The sequence below is a fragment of the Lepus europaeus genome, chromosome 3 (assembly GCF_033115175.1).
Source record: "Lepus europaeus isolate LE1 chromosome 3, mLepTim1.pri, whole genome shotgun sequence".
NCBI classification, from domain to species: domain Eukaryota; kingdom Metazoa; phylum Chordata; class Mammalia; order Lagomorpha; family Leporidae; genus Lepus; species Lepus europaeus.
Genome location: NC_084829.1, coordinates 131,772,216 through 131,791,880, shown reverse-complemented (window position 1 = coordinate 131,791,880; position 19,665 = coordinate 131,772,216). Strand labels below are relative to the sequence as shown.

At 35.8% G+C, this 19,665-nt stretch overlaps 1 protein-coding gene across 2 annotated transcripts in view; it reads left to right on the top strand.

Moving 5' to 3' along the window:
- Nucleotides 1-19,665, top strand: part of MED23 (mediator complex subunit 23) — a 55,215-nt gene that overhangs the window by 9,556 nt on the left and 25,994 nt on the right. Inside the window, exons 10-16 of one of the 2 annotated variants that reach the window (XM_062186765.1) lie at nt 1,400-1,495; nt 2,048-2,065; nt 7,064-7,264; nt 9,366-9,509; nt 11,364-11,509; nt 17,234-17,479; nt 18,827-18,969. In XM_062186765.1, the coding sequence (XP_062042749.1) occupies nt 1,400-1,495; nt 2,048-2,065; nt 7,064-7,264; nt 9,366-9,509; nt 11,364-11,509; nt 17,234-17,479; nt 18,827-18,969 (994 nt within the window). The remainder of the gene's footprint in view (nt 1-1,399; nt 1,496-2,047; nt 2,066-7,063; nt 7,265-9,365; nt 9,510-11,363; nt 11,510-17,233; nt 17,480-18,826; nt 18,970-19,665) is intronic. The other variant, XM_062186766.1, reaches the window with a different exon arrangement.

Here is a 19,665-nt window from a genome sequence, read left to right as displayed (position 1 = left end):
AAGAATGACTGAGCAGAATTAACAAATATAAATAAGCGTATGCTATTTTGTCTATTTCCCTAAAAGTTTGTATATTTAAGAGCCAGAAAGTTACTTTGGAAATTGTTTTCATTTTATTTATTTATTTTTTAAAGATTTATTTATTTGAAAGGCAGAGTTTCAGAGAGAGGGAAGTCTTCCATTAGTTATTTCACTCCCCAAATGGCCACAATGACTGAGGCTGGGCCAGGCTGAAGCCAGGAGCTTCTTCTGGGTCTCCCACGTGGATGCAGGTGCCCAAGCACTTAGGCCATCCTCTAATGCTGTCCCAGGCAAACTGGATCTGAAGAGGAGTGGCTGGGACTCGAAACAGCGCCCATAGGGGATGTCGGTGCTGCCAATTGGGGCTTTAATCTACTGTGCCACAGTGCTGGCCCTGGGAATTGTTTTTAAATTTTTTATTTATTTTCATTTATTTAAAAGGCAGAGAGTGAGGTTGGGGTGGCAGAGGGAGAGAGAGTGCTCACAATACTGATTTACTCCCAAATGCCCACAACACCAGGGTTGGGCCAAGACAAAGCCAGGAGCCCAGATCTTCCATCAATTCTCTCACATGGGTGGCTGGGGCCCAGGTATTTGAGTCATCCTGCTGCCTCCCAGGGTACACATTAGTAGGAAGCTGGAAAGGAACCAGAGTTGCCAGGACTCAAACCAGGTAGTCTGATAAGGGATGCAAAAGTCCCAAGTGAGGACTTAGCCACTGTGCCAAATGCCCACTCCTATTTTGGGAATCTTTATTAGGGAAATAGGAGAATGACTGGCTTATGTTCAAGATGTACTGGGTAAACTTTCTGGCTGTCATTTGGGAAAAGTGACTATAAACTCTGAAAAAGATTTTGTTTTCAAATGTAGCTTTCTGGTATTATATATTATAAACCAAATTTGGCGATCAGAAATCGTGTATTATATGCCTAGGAACACTTTTAGAAAATTGTCAGTTTTAACAGAGAGCAAAGATTTTCCTAATAATTTGTCTTTATATCTAAGAAACATTAGGATAAATCTATATAAATTGACACTGAAATTCAACCATTGAATGTAACAAGCTTTTATGTTTTCTAAAAGTAGAGTGGGAAGTGCCTTGGGACAGGAGTATTGGGAAGTCTAGTTTTGGTGTCTTCTTGGCTGTTACCCTCTATCTGACTTTGGGCAAATCTCTTCACCTGTTATCAAATGAGGGTGGGAAGAGAGCAACTGTAAACACTAAAATCCTGTGATTTTTTTTTTTCCCCACTAGATACTGCCTACTGTGTGAAGGTAACAGGTGCCTTTACAGGACTTCTTAATCCCCATTTCCAAATAATTTGAATTTAAATTTATGTTAACCTTGAAGCAATAATTTTCTTTATTTTCTTTAAAGGATCTGTTTGAACCACAGACTGCTTTGTTGAGATATGTATTGGAGCAGCCCTATTCCAGGGATATGGTCTGCAATATGCTAGGTTTAAATAAGCAGGTACTGTACTATGCTGGAAACCTAGTAAATTCTACATAGAATCTGCACTATTATTCTTTTCTCTTTTCTTTGCTACAGCTAACTGAGCAAAACAGTTAAGAACTATTTGATAATTTTTTTTAGTACATGATTTATTAAACAATGTATTGTTTCTATCACTTATATATTGCTTTAAGAGTGTTTAAATTAAAAAGGAGATATTTTTAAAGTTGGTTTATTTTGCATTGCTTTTTTTTCTATAAGGCCAGTTTCAAGTATACCTTTTGGCAGAGAAACCTACACATGACTTAACCATCTTTTTTTTTTTTTTTTTTACTTTTTTTGTTGTTTGGGTGTCGATTTTTATAACTTTTGGACCCTTCAGCGTGGCCTCCTTGCTGATTTTTTTTTTCTTGATGTGTCTTTATTTTTGGTGGTTTAACATGTGGGAGGGTTTGTGCTGACTCTGGGTTCCTTGAGGCTGGCCTCATAGTCACTGTTTTGTCTTTTCTTTTTTTCTTCCTTTATTTTTGTTCTGTCCTGTCTTGTCCTGCCCATCCTCCAATGCTCTAGACCTTGAACATTGCTCAGGTATGTTCACAACCTTACTGTTGTATTGTGACTAACGATACGCTGGCCGCTTTGTAGCCACTGATTCCATTTAGAGAATACGTGTATGGTCGGGGCTTGAAATTGGCAGGACCATGCTGAGACCAAGGCCACTAAAAAAAATTTCTTCTTGGGATATGAGAGTTATTTTTGGTGGATGGTTTTTATTTTTTATTTTTTTGTGCTTTTTTTTGGTGTTTGTTTTTTATATTCTTTTTTCTTTTTCTTCTTTTTTTAAAGAGACAACACCTGGCACTCCATAAACCCTGTTGCTTTTTGATGGGTTATTTTTCCTTCCCACTCCATTTACTGTTTTTCATATTTAGGGCTAAAGCTAGCCTAGTGAATTTTTAGAGATGGAAAGATTTGTGGTGGCCTTTATCTTTCCAGATTATTAAAACAAACAAACAACAAAAATACTTATGTTTCTTTGCCTTAAAACAAAAACAAATTAAAACAAAACCAAACAAGAGGAAAAAAAATCGCTTTAATAGAGATATGCTGCTTTTAAAAGTTGGAGTGGTAAACTTTATACAGGGAAGGCTTTTTTGGAAACATGGGGATTGACTAAGAAATGTCACTCTCCTAGGTGACCCCACACCTGCTTGACAGACACCCTTCTTTGTCAGTCATTGCCAGAAGTGTCCTCCTCCTCCTGCAGCGAGCTCCTCTCAATGGCAGCTCACCTATGGTGGCAAAAAATGCCGCAGCCAAACGATATAAACCAAACTCTTGTACAGTCCCAAGTCTGTTCCAGGACTTTTCACCTTTGAGATTTTAAGCAAAATAGTGGTTCCAATTCTTTTTGTTAAAATTTTTGAGCCCAACATATTAAAATAGACCAGCTTTTTGATTTTAAAAAGACGTTCTTGTCTAGGTTAAATAAAATAGCGTTCCTGTTTGCAATACTATAGTGAAGGTTGTGCCAGTGCTTCCATTTATAAAGCCCTATTTTTAAGGACATATAGCTTGGCCATAAAACTTGCTCAGTGTTGAAACTTTGCATGCCAAACCTCACCCTAGTAGCAATATCTCTTTTATTATTTTAAGTTTTTTCTTCTGAAAAATTTACCAAGTTTCCTTGTTTGGACAAGCCTTTGTACATGTGAAACAGACTGCTTCACACTAGCGTATCTGACAGTCACTGCATAATAACCTGTCAATTTAAGCTCTTAAATACCAAGTCATTAATTCTGATCACCTTTCACTTGAGTTAGAGGTAAGTATTCAGTTAATTGTGGAAGAATGCTTTATGCTCTGTCTTAAAACGAATTTTTGTCATGAACTTTAAGTCATACTTGACACAATGTTTTTATATTTTGGTGGATAAACATGCCTCATGGTCATTTGAGCTGCGAGTACCTATCCCCAGATACCCTTAGCATCCTTAGCTTTGTTCTTTTGGGGAGCAGCTCTTCTCAAACTGGAAATTGACAAAACAATTCAGAGAATATTTCTGATCTGATCTTTCAATAACAAGTTTCAACCTAAAAAAAGTTTATGACTAAGACATAAATCCGTAAAAAATAAAGTTTATAATGGAAATGCTGACAGAACATTATTAGTATTGGTCCCACTGTAGTGTAAACATTGTCTAAAATTCACAATTCATCAATAATTGTCTTCATAGTGAGGGGACTTGTAGATGGAAGATAATATTCTGAATTGATGTTATTTTTACCTAATAGAAAGTAGAGTAGAAAATGAAAACAGTATAAGAAGCATATAATTAAAAATAACCAATTCATCCTATCATATCTTTTATCATTTCAAAGAATTATGTCCTGCACTATACTTTCTTGTCCTTTCTCTAGCAATGCACTAATTTACTTAAAGCCTGAAACCTTTTCAAGAGCTGTCCATATTGCATTTTCCAGTAGGAATTGGGCTATTTCTTGTTCTAAAATTGGTCATACCCGGAAGGTTGTAAATAGCCCAGTTCTGTAACCAGCAAGGTAGAATGTTGGACTTTTAGTGGAAAAGGCTCATTTTATGTGTTTGCATGAGAGTTTGAATTTTTTCTGCTGAATAAAATATTGCAAAACCTATTCAGTCCTTAAGCTCATGTTATATGGTAGTATATGAATTCTATCTACCTTGAGACAGTTCACCATAAATTAGTCATTCGTTTTCTTGGAGATAACTTTCAAAATTATTTGAAAATGTCTTTGAAATACACAGTTGAAAGTGTATTAATGGGCATAGGACTCTGGTTCTGATTGGTACCTTTCTTGGTTAAAGCAGAGAATATGATAAATACGTTGAAGAAGGATTTTTTTTCCCAAGTTGTTCCAAATTGATGCTACAATTAAGCCAATCTATGTGTGATATGTTTAAAATTTGTACCTGCAAAAACCGCACAAGAAATGTAAGATGAAAAGAAGTGTCAAATGTTCCTCAATAAAGGATACGTGATACCCAGACTGGAAAGCATTATCCTTTTCTGTTTGACATAGCCATGGGAGATATCAGAGGCATTGGTAATGGTTCATGTTAATGTTTCTATTATTGCCTTGTGCCTGATTTTCAGCTTTTGAGAAAGATGAAAATCTAAAATAGCTTTCCAGTATAGTATAGGCTGTTAGGTAGAAATTGATTATTAAAATATTGAATTTAGACATTATTATTAAAACATGTTTTAACTAAGTATGCATAGAGATGCAATGAAAACTAACAAATCAACTTTATATACCAGTGTATTAAAGTCATAAATTAATCAAAGCTTCCAAAAATGTAAGATGTCAATAGTCATCCATTGACAGTAGCACCCATTGGCTTACAAAACTGTCTCCACCTAGCAATTGATAATTACCCTTTATTCACAGATCATTAAACTGCCTTACAAATATTAACTTGGTCCACAATCTGCTATGTGATAGAGAATCTTAATTATCTATCTTTTAGTAACTGAAAACTAAAGCAAAATGTATTATTATTTTGAAGTAGTAAGCCTCATTTTATATTTCAGACTTTTTATTTTTAATCCTACTTTCTATTTTTGACAGATGAAACAACTGTTTTGAGAAATTTCCTTGACTTTAACCAAAAACACCTGGGGAATTTATAGTTAATCCTTATAGATGTTCCGCCATCAGGGTATTAGGTACCACAAAGATTCCTGACTGAGTTAATTCTTAACAGAAAAGGGGGTAATCTTATGTCATGGAGTATGTTGAAAGGCCATCAGCTTTAACTGTAAATTTCCTGGTTGTTCTTCCTTTGTCAAAACCCTGATATTTTTAACTTTTCTTCTTTAAGTCATTGGCTGTATGACCATCACTATGTACCCAAAAATATGTAAGTGAAAATCCAGTGTTTTAAATAATTAATACTAAAAAAGGGAAACTCCAAAGCGACCCAGGTGCTGAAAACGAGTTTTGTTTAGTTTGCCCTTTTTTCCTCAAGTAGACTGATGGAAAACCATCATGGATGGAGAAATAGATGACAAAATGGTTTGTTTCCAGTCTAGATTATACCACTAGTTAAAAATTCCTACTGGAAATCTTAGCTTTACTTCTTTTCACAAATTTTTCTGACTCTTGTATACTTTGAATGATCTCACTCTAAATTTGTGTTGTCTGACACATTTCTTAGGTTGTTGGTGGTTGGCAGAACTAGTGAATTTCAAGCCCTGTACACAGTAGTTTCGCATGTTGATTTAAGAAATAGTCTGTAGTGTTGTCTGTTGCACTTTGCTCTGCTTCGTAATGACAATTACATTTGGAGGAAAAGTACTGTAATCTCTACTGGTGGTGTTACTATTGCTATTCGTAAACCTGTAATGTGGTTGAACTGTGATCATGGCATTGTGTCTTTGGAAAAAATAGGAAACAACCATCAATGCTTACCGTTTGGGATAAACGTCTGTTTTATTTGCATGCTTTAAGAAAGTGCAGCTATATTGGAGCTTTACAAGTTTGGAGCTGGCGAAGAGCATGCACAAGAGGGGATGCTATTCATGATGTTATGTTTATTTCCAAATTTGTCCCCATTTTGCACTTTTCCCTAAATTTGAAGAAATCATATCCCTTTTTCATGGCAAAAGACTGATAATCATATCCAAAGTTTAAAAGGGAAAGCATCTGTATTAGTAATTGTATTCATGAGAAAGGCTTCCAACTGCCTGCTACTAAGTCATGTAACATATTTATAAAGGGAATATGCAAATAGTTTAAAATATGGCTTAATATACTTCTTTTGGTAAAAATATACATTTTAAATCACATTAAAAAGCACAAATCTTTTTGCCTCTAGAAAGGGAAGTTGCATTTTCATTTTAGTGTTTAAACTCAATCCTTTTTCTTGTTTTAGATTTTAAAATGGTCTAATTTAAAATTAAAGCTGCATTATGTTTGGCTTCGAAGAGGAAAGAGCAGAAGTTGACTCTGAGATCAATTTATTTTTCCAGATGACATTTCTATTTCAGTATCAGGATTAATACCACATATTGAAAAATAGATATTGAGTAACATGTCAGCTGTTTAGGTTTACTCCTATATGTAAAGTTAGTGTAAAATTGTATTGGTTACATTAAAATAAATGGATTCATGCTTTGCTTTATTTTTCTGTCTCAGTTTTTGATCCCTGGAAATTCAAGCTGTTCATCTTTTGAGTTAGACTGCAAGATTACCATAGATATCCCATTTCATATGCCTTTTGAAATGTTAACTTTTTTCAAGGATAAATAACAAAATTTTCTACCCTACTGTGCCCTGTATCAGATGAATGCAATGATGTCCATAGTAGAAATCAAAAATTAGTGAGAAGTCTATTTTGTGGGTAACCTGAAAAAATGATTTTTGACCTGAAACTCATCCTCTGTGATATAACGTGATGCAGCTTTAATAGACAAATCTAACCTTAAGTTCAACTTCATTCCATGCTTCTCAGCCTCTTGTTACAATTAATGCCCATTAACTGGTAACTTCTGAAACTAACCGGGAGGCTTTTGGAATACTGTGTCTAATCTCTGCCCTACAGCACAAGCAGCGCTGCCCTGTGCTGGAGGACCAGTTGGTGGATCTGGTAGTTTACGCCATGGAGCGATCTGAAACCGAGGAGAAGTTTGACGATGGTGGGACAAGCCAGCTCCTGTGGCAGCATCTCTCCAGTCAGCTCATTTTCTTTGTGCTTTTCCAGTTTGCCAGTTTTCCGCATATGGTCCTTTCTCTGCATCAGAAGGTATGTAGTACTAAACCTGTAGGTCAGAGCAACTTGATCTCTTGATTACTATGTTTTAGAGAATATGAGTATTAGCTTTTGTGGTTTCTAAACTTTTCACTTTCTTGTCACTGTGAACTTGGATTCAGTCATTCGGCCTCTGTATTCATTGTGCGAGGGCTAGGGGATTCGAGATGAAAAGGCACTACGTACGCTCTTGAAGAGTATGTCACTAGAGGAGATGTATGTAGTATAAACAGTGATATTACAATGTGATAGCTGCCATAGTGGACACATATGTCCCTGCAGTGGGAATAAAAAGGAGTAGTCCCTACCAAAGACATCAGGTGTAGCTTTATCAATGAGCCCTTCAATACTTGAAAGACAAATAGAAATTTGCCAAGAAGAAAAGATAGGAAAACAATTCCATAACAATAAGATCATCATTAGAAGTAGGACAGAAAGATATAAGAACTCAAGGAAGAGAAAAGGTGGGCATTGTGGTACTGTATTAAGCTACCTCTTGAGACACCCACAACCCATAACAGAGATCAATCCTGCCTCTGCTTCAGCTTTCAATTCAGTTTCCTGGTACGTAGGAACCAGCAGATGATGGCTGGTCCCGAGTGTGTGCCAGCCATGTGAGAGGATGGATTTCTTGGTTCTTGGCTTCAGCTTTGCTCTCCCCCAGCTGTTGTAGCCAGCTGGGGAGTGAACCAGCAGATAGAAGATCACATTTTGTCTTTCCCTCTCTCTCACTCCTTGCCTTTCAAAGAAATAAATGTTTAAAAAGTTGGAGGTAGAGGAATGTGGATGAGATCGGGAAGGCAAAGAAAGACATGAGAATTTCTATGGAGTCAAGCATTTTAGTACCTTTGCTTTTTCTTTTGGAGGCTATGTAGGAAGAAACGGAATTATCCCAAGCAAGTTGGTGGGAAGAGGAGACAAAACTAGAGGCCAGGACATGGATAAGGGAGGTATTGCAGTGACTAGGTAAAAGATGCTGAAGGCCTAGAGGAGACGTGAGTAGGACAGAAGAGAAGCCAGAGACCAGATTTGCTGAAGAGGTTAAACAGGACTCCATAAATGACTGATACTAGAAGGAGTAGCAGGAAGCTAGGCTCTCTCGCTTTCTGTTTATGTGATGAACGCAAAGTAGGACAATGACCCGTAAAAGGGAAGAGATGTGGAAGAGTAAGTTGTGGGAAGGGTTCGTTCTAGTCGTAAGGTTTTAGACATGTTGAGTGGAAATCAATTCTGTTATAGTTACAACATCTCTATAGCATGGATTATTTGGGGGAATTATTTTCATATAAGTTGTTAAACAATCTTTTAACCACTGTGCTTCTACCACCACTGTATTAATTTCTGTTATTTACAGGAAACCAAGAAAAGTTTTATGATGAGGATTTTACATTTTTAAAAAATGCTATTGTTTAATAAAATATTCCTCATGTTCTGATGTCATATTTTAATAATACCATATTAAACTTGATTCTCACACACATATGGTCCATTTAATTGTGTTCTAAAGCATAGTTTTAGGAAACAGGAAAGAATTTATATATAATAAAAATATATCTAAATATAAAATTTATATATTATAAATGTATAAATATAAATAAATAATGAAAATATAAATTATATATAATATTAAAATAATTTAGCAGGTAGCTTTGTGTGGTGTCCTACAAGTGTCAAATTAGATACTTACTTTCTAATAGCAGAAACTAGAGTTTCTCTTTAGAAATAAATGAATAGGTGCCAGCATTGTGGTGTAATGGGTAAACCACTGCCTGGGATGCCAGCATCCCATATGGCTCTAGTTGGTGTCCCAGCTGCTTCACTTCAAATCCAGCTCCCTGCTAATGGCTTGGGAAAAGCAGCAGCAGATGACCCAAGTATTTGGGCCCCACCCATGTGGGAAACCTAAAAGAAGCTCTTGGCCCAGTCCTGGTGATTGTGGCCATCTAGGGAGTGAACCAGCGGATGGCAGATCTCTCTCTCTGTAACTCTGACTTTCAGATAAACACTTAAATACATAACAAATAAGCAAACAAGTTTCCTACCTCATTCTCTGTAAATAACCAGGAATATACCTGTATTTAAACATCTTTTGTAGTTAGCAGGGCGAGGACTGATTAAAGGCAGAGACCATCTGATGTGGGTACTCCTGCAGTTCATTTCTGGAAGTATTCAGAAAAATGCACTAGCCGATTTTCTCCCTGTCATGAAACTCTTCGATCTGCTGTATCCAGAAAAAGAAGTAAGTTTTACTGAGTACTTAACAATGTGACGAGTAAATTATGTTTGATTTACATTTAAGATTTTACTGTGATTTTGTGAGAATTTGACCAGCCATGAGCATAGGATGGGCATTTAGTCGCTTTGACACTAGTTCACTCATATGTTAAATGAAGAAATTGAGATAAATTATTTTTAAAGTTTTTCCTAAATCACATTGAATATCTTGCTTAACAAGCTACTCTACATTTTCAGGAGTTCTATGATTTTAAGAAGCACTAAATGTTATTTTAATCTATGCCAATCATTGAATGGCTAGATAACAGCAGTATCTTGTTAATACCTCTTTTTTTGTTTGTTTCTAATTGAGTCTCAGTGTGTCCCCTCATAAGATGTTTGAGTAAAATGTAATGTATTTTGATTGCCATTTTTTAGGAATATTTTATTATGAATAATTTCAGCACACACAAAAAGTAGAGTACATACAATAAACCCCCACGAACCTATCACCAAGAAATATTCTTATTTCATGTTTCTTATGTTTTTGTTGTTAATGATGAACAATTTTAAAGCAAATTATAGACATCCATATCATCCATGTCAATATGTTTAATGTGGTTATTTAGGTTGCATATTTCTCAGGTTTTTGTTTGTGAAAGTATATACAAGACTTAGAAATTCTATTTCTAGTATATTACAATAACATTTTCTCTAAAGGCTTCCATAGCCCTGGCAACTCATGACTAGAGCCTAGGGAGATTACTAATATTAACTTTTTAAGATTTAGATTTCATTTATGCCAAAAGCAGTATAATTTTTATATACATCTAGTGACAGGACACTGAAGGAACAGACAGTTCTCCTACTGTGCCTTTAAGGTGTCACCAATTTGTAGTTTTAGTGTTAACTCTGCAAAAATATTTGTTGACACGTTTTACGATAAGGACAGACCAAAGTCAATACATCAGAGCTTCAAGAAGTTTGGGGAGAGGTTCCATAGAAGCGTGTTTGGCTTGTTAATAACTGAACCAATTTTTATTGACTTATTTTTCCATAGAAAATGCTACTATTTACAGGAAACTTGACTACAGTCATAATTATGATAAAGGTACCGGGTATAGTGCCAGAAATGTTATGCAATAGTGAACATCTCTGACAAAATATTTCTCAGAAGTGATAATATGATTATGTTGAATTTAAAATTTTGGCCAGTCAGGATTGTAGATGATCAGTATATGGCCCACTCTTGAATGAAACTGATTTTATCTTTTGAGTGTCTTCAGCAGTTTAAGTAATCTCTGAATCTTAAAATAAAACATGCTGCTATAACAAAATTAAAATTAGATGTACCAATTGTTTAACAACATCTTTCCATTGTAGAGCATAAATATATAAAACTGATATGTTGAATGTGAACAGATGTTTTTACAGGTTTGATTTGTTTATTAAATTATTAAGGCTTTAGGGAAAGGTATACTTAATATAAATGAATGGAATAAGCAACTAAGGGAGACTTGAGAATTGGCATTTGATTTTTAAAAAATATTCTTATAATCCTTGTTAATCAAAATTACAAGTCTAAAAGATTTAAATTTAAAAATGATTTTAATTGAAGACTGCTTTTAATAGTAGGAAAATATAATTACACACCTATGAATTTACATTACTGTCTTTGCAAGTAAAAACATGCCGAATAAAACCTCTTGTAAGAGTTTCAAACTTTTATGGCTGTTAGGTCTTCTAATGTGAGTTATTGAGTAGTCAAGGAGCCTTTGGTGCCAAACTGAAATGTAATTTTTAAAAAGAAATAGCAGAAAAGTATTATATAATATTTAATTCTTCCCTTTCTTATAATCTACAAATTTTTATTTTTCAGTGTATACCAGTTCCTGATATTAACAAGCCCCAGTCAACTCATGCCTTTGCTATGACTTGTATTTGGATTCACCTCAATAGAAAAGCCCAAAATGACAACTCCAAGCTACAGATTCCAATACCTCATTCCCTAAGGCTTCATCATGAGTAAGTTATTTGTTGCTTGACAATTTTCTTGTTTAGTAATGGTGGAGTAGGGTGAGGTAAACATTTAGCTGGTGGTTATGGTGCCCGAATCCCATATCATAGTGCCTAGATTAAACACCTAACACTGGGTCTAGCTCCTGACTTTAGCTCCCTGTTGATGCTGACCTTGGGAGGCAGCAGTGATGGTTTCCTACCACCCACACTGGAGACCTGGATTGAGTACCCAGATGCTAGTTGCAGTCTGGGCCAATCCCAACAGATATGAGCTCTTGTATTTCTCGCTTTCTCACTCTTTATTTCTTTCTCATTTTCTCTAAAATAATTAAATGAAGTTGATTGTAGGCTATCATTGCTCTCAGTGTTTGTGTGAAATTTGTAAATTTCACTCCACACCCACTAGAGATCAGGATGAATATTTAATTTGTGTGTCATAACAGAATAAATTAATCAGTGCCTGCCTTAGAAAACTAGATTAACAAATCCTGTTAGATGTATAGATTTGTTTTTAATTTTCAAGGCTGATCTTCATTTTTACATGTTACCATTTAAAGTTATTTTTTAAGGAGCCACCATTGTGTTACGGCAGGTTGAGCCACAGTTTGTGATACTGGCATTTCTTGTCAGAGTGCTGATTTGAGTCCCAACTGCTCCACTTATGATCCAGTTTCCTACTAATGTCCCTGGGAAGACAGGGGAGGTTGGTTTAACTCCTTGGGCCTCTGCCGCTCATGTGGGAAACCAGAATGGAGTTTCTGGCTGCTGGCTTCAGCCTGGCCCAGACTTGGCTGTTGCAGCCATTTGGGGGGTAAACCAATTGATGGAAGATCTCTCTGTCACTCTGCACCTCTCTCTGTTATTCTGTCAAATAAAATAAATAAATAAATATTTAAGTTATTAATGTAGTTGAAGAGTATCAACTTTGTTAATATGAAGATGTTACCAGATTTCTCAAGTACTTGGGTTTGGAACACAGTCTGACTTGAGATAGCTTTCACACTGTGGGCTGCCAGATGGCACTGATGGCACTGATCCGGCTGGCATGGTCCCTTACATCTCTGCCACACCTGTGATGATTCAAAGAATCATCTTAAATCATCTTCTTAAATAGGACTGTACTTCAATTCAGAGTACTAGAAATAGCTAGAAACACCTTGAATTTCTGAGAAAGACTGCATCATATCTCTTCATTGGAAACTATAGGGTAGTCAAACCTCTTATTTCATTTGACTTTCATTTTATGAGACACTCCTTATCCATCTTTTCATATATCTTTTTTTTTTAAAAGATGTATTTACTTATTTATTTTTTTAAGATTTATTTACTGATTGGGAAGTCAGGAGAGGCCAGAGAGAGAGAAAAAGAGAGGTCTTCCATCTGCTGATTCACTCCCCAGTTGACTGTAAAAGCTGGAGCTGCGCTGATCCAAAGCCAGGAGCCAGGAGCTTCTTTCAGGTCTCCCACGTGGGCCATCTACTGCTTTCCCAGGCCATAGCGGAGAGCTGAATCAGAAATGGAGCAGCCTGGACTCAAACCAGTGCCTATAGGTGGGGACCTAGTTCATAGGTTAATAAGTTATTTCTTCATTCTTTAAGACTTAGCCTAATACAGCCTTATATAGGTAATATGTACTTACCAGCTACTCTTTTTTTTAACTTATAACTGACTTATATTTATCTTATAATTTTCTTCTGAAATGCTACCCAAACTTTTATGTGTATTTCTACTTTCCATTTCAAACAGAAACTGTAATAGTTATAGGAATAAAGATAGTAAATAGTTATATAAAGTTGAACTTTTAAAAAAATGTTTATTTTAATTTTTAATTAGTTTTTAATATTTTTAATTAGTGTGATCTGTAGATATAGTTCCAAGAATATAATGATATACCCTTCCTACCTTCCTTCCTCCCTACCATTCTCTCCCTCCCTCCCTTTTTCTTTCTTCCTTTTTTTTTTTCAGTTTTTGTGATAACATGTTTTAAAATTACATTACAGTAAAAAGGCTTAATACTAAACCAAATAAGAAGGTTAACAAGTAAAAAGTAAAAAGACTCTAGTTTAGTAGGAATATAGACACAGCTCTAAATAGTAATTGAATGGAATAATGACCATTTCACCCATATACAGTAAATTTTAAAGTAATCACAGATCATTAAAACTATAGTAGTATAACACTCTTAGCCATTGGTTTGACAAAGTTACAAAACAAAATTTTACAAAACTAAATTTGCAGCAATACTTACATACCCAGACACAGACATTCTTTCTTTTTTTTTTTTTAATTTTAGCTCCTGCATATAAGGGTGAACGTTTAGTATTTGTCTTTCTGAGTCCAGCTTATTTGACTCAACACGATATCCTCTAGTTGCATCCAATTTGCTGCAAATGGTAGAATTTCATTCTTTTTTATACCTGAGTAATCTATTCTCCTAAGATCTGGAACAAGGCAAGGATGTCCACTTTCACCACTGTAATTCAGTATAATACAGGAAGTTTTTGCAAGGGCAGTTAGGAACAAACAAAGGGCATCAAAATTGGAAAAGAAGTCAAATTATCTATATTTGCAGATGGCATGATGTTGTTAATTGGAAAACCTAAACACTCTGCCAAAAAGCTGTTAGAATTGGTAAACCAGTTCAGTAAAGTTGCAAGTTATAAAACAAATACACAAAACAGTATCTTTTTTGTATGCTAATGATGAACTCACAGAAAGAGAATTCAAGAAAGAAATCCCATTCACAGTAGCCACAAAAAATATCAAATATTTAATAATAAATTTAACCAAAGAGGTAAAAGATCTCTACAATGAAAAATACCAAATGTTGAAAGAAGTCACCAAGGACATAAAAAAATTGGAAGATATTCCTTGCTCATCAATTGGAAGACTCAACATCATTAAAATGTCTTACTGGGGCTGGTGCTGTGGTATAGCAGGTAAAGCCACTGCCTTCAGTGCTGGCATCCCATTCAGGCACTAGTTTGAGTTCTGGCTGCTTCACTTCCAATCCAGCTCTCTGCCATGGCCTAGGAAAGCGGTAGAAGATGACTCACGTCCTTGGGCTCTTGCATCCATGTGGGATACCCAGAAGAAGCTCCTGGCTTTGGATCAGCCTAGTTCTGGTCTTTGTGGGGAGTAAACCAATGGATGGAAGATCTTTCTGTCTGTCTCTGCCTCTGCCTCTCTGTAACTCTGCCTTTCAAACAAATACATACATCTTTAAAGAAAAAAAAAGCATGTATTTATATATATATATAATATATATACATATATATATTTTAAAGTCTTGCTATCCAAAGCAATCTAAAAATTCAGTTCACTTCCTATCAAAATACCAATGACATTCTTTACAGAACCAGAAAAAGCAATCCTGAAGTTCATATGGAATGACAAAAGACTCAGAAGAGTCAAAGAGACCCGATACAAGACAAATCAAGCTAAAAGGATCACAATACCTGACTTCAAAGCATACTACAAAGCTGTAGTAAATAAAACATCATGGTACTGTCATAAAAACAGATAGGCAGATTAGTGAAACAGAAGAGAGCCTAGAAATTTTTGACAAAACTGCTGAGACCATACAGTAGAGTAAGGATGATCTCTTCAACAATGGTGCTGGCAACACTGGATGTATATATGTAGAAAAATGAAATTAGATATATACCTCTCACCATATAAAAAAAAAAACAACTCAAGATGGGTCAAAGACCTAAATTGACGACCTGAGACTATGAAGTTACTGGAAGAAAATGTAGAGGAAACACTCCAAGACATTGGTGTAGGGGATGACTTCTTGGATAAGACCCCCAGAGCACTGGCAACAAAAGAGAAACTAAAGAAATAGGACTATATCAAGCTCAGAAGCTTTTGCATAGCAAAGGAAATGATAACAGAGTGAGGAGATATTGAATAGATTAGGAAAAAATATTTGAAAACTACCTCTCCTACAAAGAATCAATATCCCAAATATTAGCAACTGAAAAAAACTCAACAACAAAAATCAACCAATCCAGGTGAGGAATGGGCAAAGGACTTCAATAGAGGGTTTTCAAAAGAAGAAATACAAATGGCCAACAAATACATGAAAGAATGTTCAGCATCATTAGCCATCAGGAAAATGCAAGTCAAAACCATGATGAGATATCACCTTACCCCTTTCATAATAGCTAAAATCCAAAACATAAATGCTGGTGAGGATAGGGACAAAGTATTGGGAATGTAAACTAGTGTAGCTACTGTGGGAAACAGGGTGGAGATTTCTTAAAACCTAGAAATAGACTTGCCACATGATCCAGCAGTCCACTCACTATTGGGTATATACCTAAAAGACTTGAACACAATGTATTAGAGATACCTGCACCACCATGTTTATAGCAGCACTGCTCACAGTAGCCAAAATTTGGAATCCACCAAGGTGTCCATCATCATATGAATGGAAAAAGAAAATGTGGAATATTATTCAACTATAAAAAAGAATGAAATTCTACCATTTACAGCAAAATGGATACAACTGCAGGACAAAATGTTGAGTGAAAAGCCAGGCTCAGGAAGACAAATAGCACATATTCTCCCTTATATATGGGAACTAAAATTTGGGGGGAAAAAAAAAAAGAAGAAGAATGTCTGTGGGTATTAGTATTCAGTAAATATGGTTTTGTAAAACCTTGTATTATACCTTTGTCAAACCAGTAATTAAGAATGTTATACTGGGGCCAGTGCTGTGGCATATCAGGTTAAGCCACAGTTTGCATTGCCAGCATCCCATATGGGCACAGATTCTAGTCCCAGCTGCTCTAATTCCTATGCAACTTCTTGCTGATGTGCCTGAGAAAACAGCAGAGGATGGCCCAAGTGCTTGGGAACCTGCTCCTGTGTGGGATACCCAGATGAAGCTCCTGGCTCCTGGCTTCAGCTTGGCCCAGCCCTACATGTTGCAGCCACTTGGGAAGTGAACCTGCAGGATTTCATTCTCTCTCTGTAATTCTGACCTTCAAATACAAAAGTAAATCTTTAGGAAAAAAAAAAAAAAGAATGTTATATAGTTTTAATGATCTGTAATTACTTTAATATTTACTTTATTTGGGTGAAATGGTCGTTTTTCCATTCAATTATTGTTTATAGCTGTTGTCTGTATTCCCACTAAACTAGGGATTTTTTGCTTTTTACTTGGGAAGCATTAAGCCTTTTCACTGTGATGCAGATTTAAAATATGTTATCTAAAAAAAATTAAAAAGGAGGGAGGATGGGAGGAAGAGAAGAGGAGGGAAGAAGGGAATATTTTTATGTTTGTAGAATTGTATCTACACACTACATTGAATCTGTTAAAAGCTAAAAACAAAATTTTTTAATTTTAAAAATCAAATATTTAAAAATAATTTTAGCCAAAGAAGTGAAAGATATATACAATGAAAAGTATCAAATATTGATGAAAGAAATCATCAAGGATACAAAAAAAATTGGAAAGATATTCTTTGCTCACAAATCAGAAGAATCAATGTCATTAAAATGTTATATTGCCTAAAACAATTTACAGATTCAGTGCAATCCCTATCAAAATACCCATGGCATTCTTTACAGAGTTAGAAAAAAATCCTAAAATTCATATGGAATCACAAAAGACCCCAAATAGCCAAGCAATCCTGAGCAAGAAAAAAACTTTTTTTTATAAGATGGAAGTTAACTTTATGGAAATTTTTAATAATTTTTTAATGGGATCTGAATTTTTAGGTTTCTACAGCAGAGTCTGAGAAATAAAAGTTTACAAATGAATGACTATAAAATTGCCCTATTATGTAATGCATACTCTACAAATTCAGAATGTTTTACGCTACCTATGGGAGCTCTGGTAGAAACTATTTATGGAAATGGAATTATGAGGATACCTCTCCCTGGAACCAGCTGTTTGGCTTCAGGATCTATTACTCCATTGCCAATGAACCTCTTGGATTCACTAACAGTTCATGCCAAAATGAGGTATGTTCTTTAATTCATTTGCTCATAACAGCAAGTTGATCTCAGTATAGTGTAAATTTTGATTTCATTATTGTATATGTGTTTTATGGTCCATAGTATTTTATAAGGCTAATGAAATGGATTATCTTACAAAAATGGATGTTGTTTATTATAAAAATTCTAAAATAAAACAAACTTAAAACCAATGTCATAATGCTTTCATGAGGAATCAGCATTGAAAAGTGTTCTTCTGTTTATTTTTCTGTCATTTAATAAATGAATGTTTATGTTTTTTAAGACAAAAACAGGCACATCTGAAATACTGCTTTATAATTACCTTTCTCCCGTGATATTCAAATATCTTTTCAGACCTAGTATTCAAAAGCATTTTTTAATTGCCATAAAGGTTTTTGTGTGACTATATATGATTTTTCAGTTCCACGTTGTTTACACTGAAGGTTGTTTGCAGTGTTCTAGCATTACAAAGATGGCCGTGAAGACTCTCTTCATGTCTGTCTTTGTATTCATCCATAATCAGATTTTCATTAATTTGTTGCAAGTAGAATTGCTGAGTCTAGGGATCTGAACAAGACTTTTACTTTATTGATTACATACAGGGACATGTTTAGAATTGATGCAATAGTTTCTGCAAAATAGAAAAGGCTCTGTTGGTGGTTCTACAATTTCAAGTGCCCTTAGGAGCAACTGAGAATACAGATGAGCAAAGCCTAGCACAAATTGATGTTAATGCTTTTGGGGGGAGGGGGGGATGTGTGTGTGTGTAGATGTGTAGAGGTGTACAGGGACTGAGGCCACTATCATCTCAGTTAAAACACTGTAGGCCAAAACAATGTATCTGTGTCTCCAGCTGGAGCATCAATAGAAAAACCAAGCTCTTTTTCAAATGGTAAACATTGTAATAGAATTATATGTGTGCTTCACCTGCATGTGTGACAAATTTGAACAGAGTCCTGTTAGAACCTAACCTTTGAGATTTAGCAGTGATTTATTAAGCAATTCTATGGCAAAAGTTATATAATTTCTCTCTTATTTGTTACATAATTTCTCTTATTTAGTATATGTATTTATTACATCTTTCAGGTTTATTCTTGTATGAGTTATACTCAAAGTTTGCTTTTCCATGAGCAGAGGGATTCAGGTGCATATTAAAAACACCATGGAATTCAGGATTCGTCTGTGGTTCTAGTTTGTGCATCATTTCCAAGTGTCCTGTACAACTTACGTGTAGTAAATGAAACAATGCCATAAGTTCAGATATAGACTTAGTCACAGATAAGTAAAGTAACTCCTGTGTTTGTGTTTAAAATGATGTATTTTAATTTTCTTCCCTTTTTTATTCCTCCACAGCCTTATTCATAGCATTGCAACAAGGGTTATAAAACTTGCTCATGCAAAGTCCAGTGTGGCTTTGGCTCCAGCCCTAGTGGAAACGTACAGTCGTTTACTGGTCTATATGGAAATAGAGTCTTTGGGCATCAAAGGATTTATCAGTAAGAGGATTTTCTGATGTTTGTAACCATTAACCCACTCACTAGTTCAGCAGATACTCTTCTGGGTGCTGGGGACATGGCAGTGAACAAGTCATTGCCGTCCTGGACCTTTCCTACAAGTGAGGGAGGGTTTAGACAATAAAGCAAGTAGATCAAACACTGAGGATGTCAGGTGAAACAGACAAAAGAGAAAAATAAAGCAAAAGGGAGGGTTGGGAAGTGTAGGATCAGGGGAATGAACTATTTATTTTTTCAATTGTTTGATAGGTAGAGTTATAGACAGTGAGAGAGAGACAGAAAGAAAGGTCTTCCTTCTGTTGGTTCACTCCCCAAATGGCCACTACGGCTGGCAATGCGCCAATCTGAAGCCAGGAGCCAGGTGCTTCTCCTGGTCTCCCATGCGGGTGCAGGGCCCACACACTCGGGCCATCCTCCACTGCACTCCCGGGCCACAGCAGAGAGCTGGACTGGAAGAGGAGCAACCGGGACAGAATCCGGCGTCCCACCCGGGACAGAATCCGGCGCCCCAACCGGAACTAGAACCTGGGGTGCCAGCGCCGCAGGTAGAGGATTAGTCTAGTGAGCCGCAGTGCCTGCTCGAACTGAATTTTTAAATACAGTGATAAGCAAAGGGAGCTTATAAGCAAGTTAGAGCCTTGGTCTCCATTCTCATACAAATAGTTTCTCCTCTAAGGG